General features: G+C 59.4%; 1 protein-coding gene across 1 annotated transcript; it reads right to left on the bottom strand.

The window, feature by feature from the left end:
* Positions 1-7,080: 7,080 nt before the first annotated feature.
* On the bottom strand, positions 7,081-8,650 carry LOC146587252 (HLA class II histocompatibility antigen, DR alpha chain-like). The gene is made up of 3 exons (XM_085319903.1): positions 8,235-8,650; positions 7,843-8,124; positions 7,081-7,733 (listed from the first exon to the last, which is right to left on the bottom strand). The coding sequence occupies exons 1-3, from the start codon at positions 8,644-8,646 to the stop codon at positions 7,582-7,584; spliced, it is 846 nt and encodes a 281-aa protein (XP_085176029.1). The 5' UTR covers positions 8,647-8,650; the 3' UTR covers positions 7,081-7,581.
* Positions 8,651-8,678: the final 28 nt, after the last annotated feature.

Below are 8,678 nucleotides of genomic sequence, written 5' to 3'. Positions count from 1 at the left end.
GTGCCACATCGCAAGCCCCGGCTTCCCGAGCGGCGAAGCGCCAGGACTCGCCCTCCCCTTCGCGCCACGTCGCCCACCTGCTGCTGCGAGGAACGGAGGTGCCGCTCCTGTCCGCGCGCACCGAGACCGAAGCGCCGCCGTTGCCGCCTCCGCTGGGGCCAGGGTCTGGAGAGATGCCAAAGAGACTTTTAATGCTTAGAATAAATCTATATTTTAATATGTAGAGAGACAGAGAGGAAAAAAATTTAACTGATCCACTGGCTACCTCCCTTGGCGCCCACCAGTGCTCCCTTCCTCCCAGTATCTCCCTCCGAATTCCAGTTTCCYGGAACTCCCAGGGCTTCTTTTCCATGCTCCTCCTGGAGTTCCCCGTTCCACAATCCCAGGGAACCCCTCGACTACAAAGCAGAGGGAACATTACTTTGGTTTCCTCCCTGACTGGAGAGCCAATGGGTTTTCCGGCCTRATGCGGCGAGCGAATCCGAGACGACGCCGTTAGGCTGGTCAAACACCACTAGCAGGTGATTGGGATTAGCACCGAGAGCTCCTGGACCTTCGCACCACGACAATCCTCATCCTCAGGCTTCCAAGCTGGTCTCTAGGGATCAGCAGGGAACATTCCCAGGGACAAATCTGTCCCCAAGCGCGTTAATTCCGTTGTACTCGACCCCGAAGTAAAGGTCTCTGCGCACCTCAGACAACAGACTGACCTATGTGGGCTCCTTAGTCTGGCCCAGCCTAGTATCAACAAGGCTAAATAACAGCGGAATTAACTCTTAAATTCCTTACTTTGATGACCAATATTAATCAATCTGAAAAAAAAAAAGGGTTCCCTGTAATGTCAGGGTGTTATTTCTCTTCCCTGCTGCACCAGTTAACTCAAYGGGGTTGCAGTCCCCGTCCTCAGTCCTACCTCCAGTCATCACAAACTATCTTTGTTACGAGGGGTGTATTTAAAACGCTTCCAACCAACACTATCCCTAGGCCGTGGAAGGAGATSAGGAAGAAGGACATTGTGTTTTTACTGTGTTTTTTATTTCTAAATTAATTATTGTTATTTAAAGGAGTGGATACAACCGTCAGTACCAGTCCCTGCTGCGTAATTTCGGATTTCYCTAAAACAAGGAGCGAATTTCTGCACGGAGGTTAACCCAGGCCAGTGTCTGGGGGAGGAGGGAGGGGAGAATAAAAATAAAAATTTATTTTCTTGGTGCCGTCCGATTAAAAAAAAAAAAGTTTAAAGGGGCACCAGTCTTTGCTTTTTTGTTTTCTTAAAAAGCAGAGGTGTGCCCCCCTGGTGCTGAGCCGGCRGCCTGTATAATGTTTTGTAAGTAATTTTTTAAGTTGTATTGTAATATATCATCTATAATTTTGCTGCTTTTGGGGGATCGGTTATTTTTTTTTCTGTTTCCTTTCTCTCATTTTCCCTAGCTTACCTACCAAGCTTCTCCTCTCCTGAAATTCCTCCACACGAGCAGATGGGTTCCCATYGTGGGGAGAGAGCAGGGAATAAATACACAGGCACAGAAATAYGCCATTAGTAAAGTCACCTGCAAATGGGCTGCTCTGTCCAGAAGGAGCTGCCGAACATCCTGGCCACTAAACGCTTTTCAGTGGTTTCTAAAAGAGGGTTTGCAAACTAAAAAGAAAAAGCAATGACTAAAATGAGCTCCAAGAAAACACAAGAGACCGAATCTCAGCTGCTGGGAGAAAACCCTGCCGGTGCGCCCTTCTGTCTGCGACTCTGGGGGGATTTTGGCTCACGGAGAGATAATGTTGTCTGGGATGGAGGCTGCCGGGCCGGCGGCCTGGTGCTCTTTTCCATGCGTGGGGATGGGGTTTCTACGCGGGGGTCCTCTCATGCTGAACCGTGGGTAGCCTCACACCTAAGGGGAAGCAGGACGACACTGTGAAATCTTTCTGGAGGGTTGAGCAAGCTCCTGGCAGCCTAGTCCCCAAGGTCTGCGCTTGCTAAAGTCGCTGGGATTTCTTCCAGTTACCAAACAGTACGATGACTTAATGCTTCTTTAATATCAAGCAAGCCTCCAGCAGCCCCATGGGACAGCTGAGAATCTAACTCCCTCCACAGAAAGGCACCCACAGCCCCCTTGCTCTTTTTTCTCCCTCTTCCTAACGTTGGAGCCTCTTGCTCCTCTCGGCGCTTGCCCACAGATCCCCCTGCTCGCATTTGGTTGCAGTTTGCAACAAAAGCATCGTTTCCACATCCTTTCCCACGTGGTGCATCCGGTTCGCTCCCCATCCTCCCTGCTTTGTATCTTCCCAATCCCCCCCCCCCCAGCCCTCTGTTTTGCTCAGCTCCCGTTTTTTCCTTCACAGACTCTCTGAACACTTCTCATTCCCTTCAGCGACTCTATTCCCATCACGTCYATCCCCTCTGGTCGACTTCACCGATCTGCAGATACCCTACAAATGCTTCTCTCCCCTCCATCCAGGATGCTGCTACCTCCTGGAATATTTCCACGGCGTTATCCCTCTGCAGATATCCTCTCCTTACTCTCTCAGCCCACTTTCCTCACAGCCTCTCCTGTCACCCTCACCCTGCAGCCGCCCCTCACGGCAGCCCCGTCGCTGCCCTCCTCCCCTCAGAGACCCTTTCTCCCCGCCTCAGCTTCGACGCCCTTCCCGCCTTCGGCGGCGCGGCCAATCGGAGCCATCGACGTCACTAGTCGCCGGGCGGAATACGGGGCGCGAGGCGGTTGAAAGAGCGGGAAAGGCGGCGGGGGGAAGGGGGGGGACGGGGAGAGCGCGAGGCGCAACGGTCGCGCCCAGCGGTCGCTCGGGGGCTGCGCGCGCCTAACGGTCGCTCGGGGGCGCCCAACGGTCACTCGGGGCCGCGCGCGGCGCCCAACGGTCGCTCGCGGAGGGGGCTGAGGTGAGGAGACTCGTTGGGACCTTTGGGAGCACTGCGGTGGCACCGAGGAGGGGGGCACCGGCCTCGCTTCGAGGAGGAGCGGGGCGAGGGGGGGGGAATAGGACGCCCCTACGAGGCAGGAGGGCGTCTCCGGTGCTGAAGAGCACGAGTGGCCAGTCCTCTTTCCATGAGGAGAAGCCAGGCTTAGTGTGGTGGAAATGTTCCCCCCCCCCCTACACACACACACACACACACACACACACACCTCAGTGCGTTTCTGGTATCAAATGGACGTTAATATAGCAGTAAAAACTAATGGTGTGGGCCTGGCCAAAACACAAGTTAAAGTACTCTTTGTGCACAAAAATGCTGGACAAAAAGAGGTTGAGGGCCGGAGCCAGGCTGTTAAGTTGGTAGAATGTGATCATTGTAGTCGTTGCTTGAGTTTGTGCTGCGTCTGCATGAGCCTGGAAAAGAAACAGAGACAAAAGGATAGTTGTTTTGGAAAAATGCAGGGATGCTTCGTTTCAAGAGGCAAGAGGTGGCTCGGCTGCACACCGTGCAGAGGGAAAAAGGCACCTTGGTAATCGTTCCCGAGTCCTAAATGTGGCTTAGAGCCACTAAACTGCGCACCCAAGATGATCTCTGCAGCCGGGTCAGCGTTTTGGGTATGAAGAAAAGCTCTGACGTGATGGGGCAAGCACTATCTTCAGTCTTCCTGTCATCATTGCCCGAATCTTACTGTGCTGCCTCTCTCAAACGTACCTATTTATTTCCATAGGTATGCTGTCCCCAAAGCTTTCAGTCCTCGAGTGTGTGTCGCAGCTGTCAGGCACCACTGTGAGCTACCTGCATTTCAGTGGATGAGAAGCATGTCCTCGGTTTGGGATTATGTGGGATGCGGAATATGGTTGTCAACTGGATTAATCCCTTAGGCTTTCTGATGCAGGTAATAGCGAGGAGCTCTTCCACTGTGGCAGATGCAATCTCACAGGAAAAACCTTTGAATTTCTGTATTGTTCTGTGACCTACTCAGCAAGACGGAGTGGGGTTCTCCGCGTTGAAGCTTGGGAAGTCCAGGCCCTTGAAAACAGAGAGCCCTGGCTTGGCAGGAGAATCTGGAATGGGAGGAATGGGATGAGGTGCACGGAGGATGAAAAGAATAAATAGGAGAGAGCGCAGTGTTACACGCAAGGAACACGTTTGGCCGGAGGGTGGCAGCGTGACTAGGAGGCCATTGGGCCTGTCGGTGGAGGTACAGATTCCTCTCAGAAATAAGTGACGTGTCCCATTGGCTTTCATCGAAGTGAGCTGTGTTAGGAGTTCTCGCAGAGGATATATTTGAAATGAAGCTATTTTGGCCCAATGGTGTTTGCAGTATTACCTTGCCTGCGCCCAGCGCGCGCAGGCTTGCCAGAGACTGCTCCGGAGTTAAGACTTTGGAGTGGACCTGTATGTACTAGGTGGGAATGGGCTTGCCCTGGGCAGGGCCTGGAGGGAGAGGAAACACACCTGGAGCCTCTCGGAGCCTCTTACAGTGCGGGCAAAGTGCTCGACTGGGTCTAGCGCCCAGCTTCTGCTGTGGTGACACTGGGCCTGCCGTGCCGCCACCCTGCCCGGGTTCGCGGGATCACATTCCTACCCCTGACGCCGCGGTGACAGTGACACAGGGTGGAGCGGACCCTTGAACTGCTCTTCTCCTGCTGGGGCAAATCCGCTGCGTGCGGCTCTCCTGTGCTCTGGGGTGTGTGTGTGCGTGCGTGTGCGCGCGTGTGTGTGTGCATGTGTGTGTGTTGCGGGGGGGGGGGGCAATTCCCATGTCAGCGTCACTCAGGCCTGCTCTGCTCTGGGGTGGGAGCTCAGATCCAGCTCTGGGGTGCAACACAGATCGAGGATGAGGGGGAGGCATGGCCCTTCTCTTACCCTCGTCAGCAACTGTACCTGTCACCCTCCTGCGTCCTCGACCTGCGGCTTTTCCGCCGTTAGTAAAAGGGATGTTTTAGTGTTTTGGTACCTCTCCAGTTCCATGTCATGACGACAGGTTGCTGTCATCGTGTGATCACACGTGTGATCACACGTGTGCGTGAGATGCAGCGATGCCTGCTGAGAAGCAGGTATTCAGAGGGAGGCTGGCGTGTAAGGGGAGTGTGAGGATGCTGGCGTGTAAGGGGAGAGCGAGGATGCTGTCCCGGGGAGTGCGAGGACGCTGTCTCGCTAGCTCGTCTCTGCAAGCACCCAGGCTGGGTCTCCCCACAGAATTTTTCCCTAGTAACTGGTGACATGGCAGCCCCGGGTGGGGGAAACCTTTCTCATGGAAAGTCCCTGGCACCCTCTACACCCAGTTCCCCCTTCTCCGGATGCCCTTGAGCTCTCAAGAGGATACAAGGGGATCTGGTGTGGGGCCAGGGGGTGGAGGGGTGGGGGAGCCAGTTGGGACCACCCAGCAGCCTCAGAAAAGCTATGGGGCAGCAGGTCGCAGCCTGCAAGGATTCCCTTCCTTCCCGCTCGGCCCAGGAGACCCAGCGCTTCCTGGTGATGGCTCCTGTGGCGGCTCACGGTTCCCACCACGTGCTCGTGGGAAGCGGGACGCGGCCTGCAGGCTGCGGTGCGTCCAGCACTGCACCGGGCAGCGCCGGTCACCCAGCAGAGCTGGTGACTCCCCAGGGATGTCGGTCGCCTAACGGGTGTCAGGTGAAAGGAGACGCCTCTGYGTTTAATGCCAGGCATGCCGGCCGGTGCGGCGATCCCTTCCTGGCCTCCGGACCCCGACGCCGCGGGGCTTGGCGTCCGCGAGGTGACGCGAGGCAGCTCGGGCTGGCCGTTCCGCCCCGCTGGGGGCCCCTCCCGTCACCCGCAGACACAGGGGATTTCCACCAAGGCCCCCCCCCCATGCTCCCTCTGTGGGGGCACGCCAACACTTCGGGGAAACRGCCCATCCTGCCCCCCACCCCATGCCCTCCAGTAACCCCAGCCCGACCAGTCAGCAGGCAGCACTGGGCTGCATCACCGGTCTCCGGCAGAGCRCGGGCAGACGAGGTTCTGGTCCCAGTGCGTGCGGGGCCTGCGGCGTCTCTGCTGCGGAGACCCGCTCGCGCCAGCTCGGGACGCCTGGGTCCCTCGGAGAGCACCGAAGGCGGCTGGGGCCAAGCCGGGAGCCCCTGCGACGACCCGCGCCGGCTCCAGCTCCCCTGCACATCCCCTGGGCCACCGCGAGAGCCCCGGCTCTGCCCTGGAGGACAGCGGTGCCTGTCCCGGGTAATGCTGGCAGTGGCTAACGTTGTTGCGAGTTGGCTAGYGTTGTTGCTAACGTTGATGTGAAGTGCTGCTCGTTTTGGTCTTCTGCTAAGTTACCTCCAGCTGCTTTTTAGTCAGGCCCCAGAGCGACTGCTCTGCTTCCCACCGGCTCTCGTTTTGGACCGACCGCGCGGCCCGACCCCGTTCCAGTCTTGGAGCGTTTCTCACTGTATGTCGGGAGGATGGAAGGGGGGGGGTTGCTCAGAAGAAAGCACCGTCTCTGGTCTCCCCATGCGACCCTCAACGTGCCGCCCACATGCAAGCTACGGAGTTTCACATCCTCCCCGGTGCACGTCATCCGCTTTCTGTTCCAGCCGCACCTTCCTCTTCTGCTCCCGGGAAAGGAAACAGGCCCTGAGCTGCTCTGCTGCCTTTTCCACACCGTGACTCCCAGCTCTCCCACCTCTGCGGAGCGGTGTCCCCAGATGGATTTGCTCCTTAGCTGGCGGAGGTTTCTCCAGCAGCTCCTGCTCGGCAACAATTTCGGCAGCTCTTCTTGCCGCTGCTTCGGTCCCTGAACGAGGGGCTTTTGCCCATGGTCGGGGCTCGGCCTGTCCCTGCCCCTTGGACAAGGTGCTACTCCGGCCCGGGTGTCCACCGCCGCGTCCGTCGGCTGCCAGCGCCCACCCCGGCGACGGCAAACCGCGGGCGGATCCCCTCAGCGGCGATTTCGGGGCGGGGGAGGTCCCCCTCCCCTGCCCAGAGCTTTGTGCACACACACACGTGTGTGTATGTGTGTGTGTGACCCTCACCCAGTGTCACCCCTTCCCTCTGCTCGTGCCAGACTCCCAGGAAACCTGCCCCACAGCCAAGACCCCCCACCCCATGGTACTCCCCCCCCCCAAGACGCTGAGGAGAGCTGCAGTCGCCCATGGCGCGGCACAGGAGACCAGACTCGCAATGAGGGGCGCGCAGCAGGGTCAACCCCAACCTGCTTTATTGGAATCACGAAGCAGCAGAGCAGGCGCGGCGGGTGCGGGATTGTGCGCACACGTGCGCACGCGTGTGTGCGTGTGTGTGTGTTGCGGGCGGGGGTTGTGGGGCAGGAGACACCTGTCCCATCAGGGGTCTGCAGGGGAGACCCCTGCATCTGGGCTGGGAGGAGACGCCGTGTCCCCATCTGGAAAGGGCTGTGGGGGTGAGGGTGGGGGGGGGGCCGGGTCCTGTCCAGACCCCCCACACACACACACCCTGGGGCTCCGCAGCAATCCCCACCCCCCACCCCCCAGCCCGAGGGAGYGAGTTGGAGCGGCCCGAAGTGCGGGGACAGGTCGGCACCGGGGTCGAGCTCTGGAGCGGTCTCTTGTCGGGTTGGCGAGGGAGGTGCTGCTGGGGGGGGGAGGGTGGCAATGTGGGGCAACATGGGTCCAGCTGCAGGGGGGGGCAGCAGGGCRCCCCGGGGCTCTGCCTGCTCACTAGGGACCCCGCGCGTTGCGGGCGCTGTTCATCTTCATGGCCTTGATGATGAGGATGGTGCCCACGATGATGCCCACGATGCCGACGGCCAGGCCCAGGGCGCACACCAGCGTCTCGGTGCTCTCGGACACAGGCAGGGGCACCTGGGGCTCTGCGGGGACGCGAGGGGCGGCAGTGAGGGCGGGGTCCCGAGCCCCTCGCTGCCTCGCGAGGGGAAGGGGACCCAGGCGCCCGGGCCRCGGCCCGGCCCTCGTGCTCACCCCAGTGCTTCAGGACAGCCTTGGGCAGCCCCCAGTGCTCCACCTGGCAATCATAGTAATCGCCCCGGGTGGGGATGAAGGGCAGGTAGGAGAACTTGCGGAAGGCGTTGTCCTCCCGGGGGTAGAAGATGGTCTCGACGACGCCGGTCGTCACCACCTGCCCGTTCTTCAGCCACTTGATGGTGATCAAGGGTGGCCAGAAGTTGTCCACGTAGCAGATGAGCACGTTGGGGTCTCCCAGCTCCACGGGGTCCTCCGAGAAGACCGTCACCTCAGGAGGTTCTGGGGGAGACACCAAGAAGGAGGTTAAGTGCAGCCCCCCGCCCCGCTGGTGGGCACTTGGGTCCCGCTGCCCTGCCTGGGCACCGGCCGAGCCGCCGCCGCGTTGTTACCAATGGTTCCCTGAGAGCGGTTTGTCCTCTTCATCATGATCTCCATGTTGCCCTTGTCTACAGCCATGTTCTGCAGGGCTCCCTGCGCCTCGAAGGTGGCGAACGTCCCGAACTCGGGCAGCCGCCAGATGGTCTCCGTCTTCTGCAGGTCCACGTGGAAGAGCTCGTCCCCGTCGAAGTCGAACATGAACTGCCCGGCYTCCTCCTGCAGCGTCTCGGCCCGCTGGTAGAACTCGGCCTGGAGCAGCATGTTCCCCACTGCGACGGGACGAGGCGTGAGGGGGGGGGCAGCGCCCGGTACCCCCCCCAAACCGCTCCCCCCCCACCCCCTGCACCCACACACACACCTAGGGCCAGGCCGGCCGAGCCACTGCAGTGGACGGTCACTGGGTGCTACAGGGACCTGACCCATTGGGACACCTGTTGGGGGGGGGGGCAGGAGGG

Source organism: Rhea americana, unplaced genomic scaffold (genome assembly GCF_003343005.1).
Source record: "Rhea americana isolate MKP2758 unplaced genomic scaffold, rheAme1 scaffold_600, whole genome shotgun sequence".
NCBI lineage: Eukaryota > Metazoa > Chordata > Aves > Rheiformes > Rheidae > Rhea > Rhea americana.
Note: the sequence above shows the minus strand (reverse complement) of the source record. Positions and strands in the feature narration are given on the sequence as shown.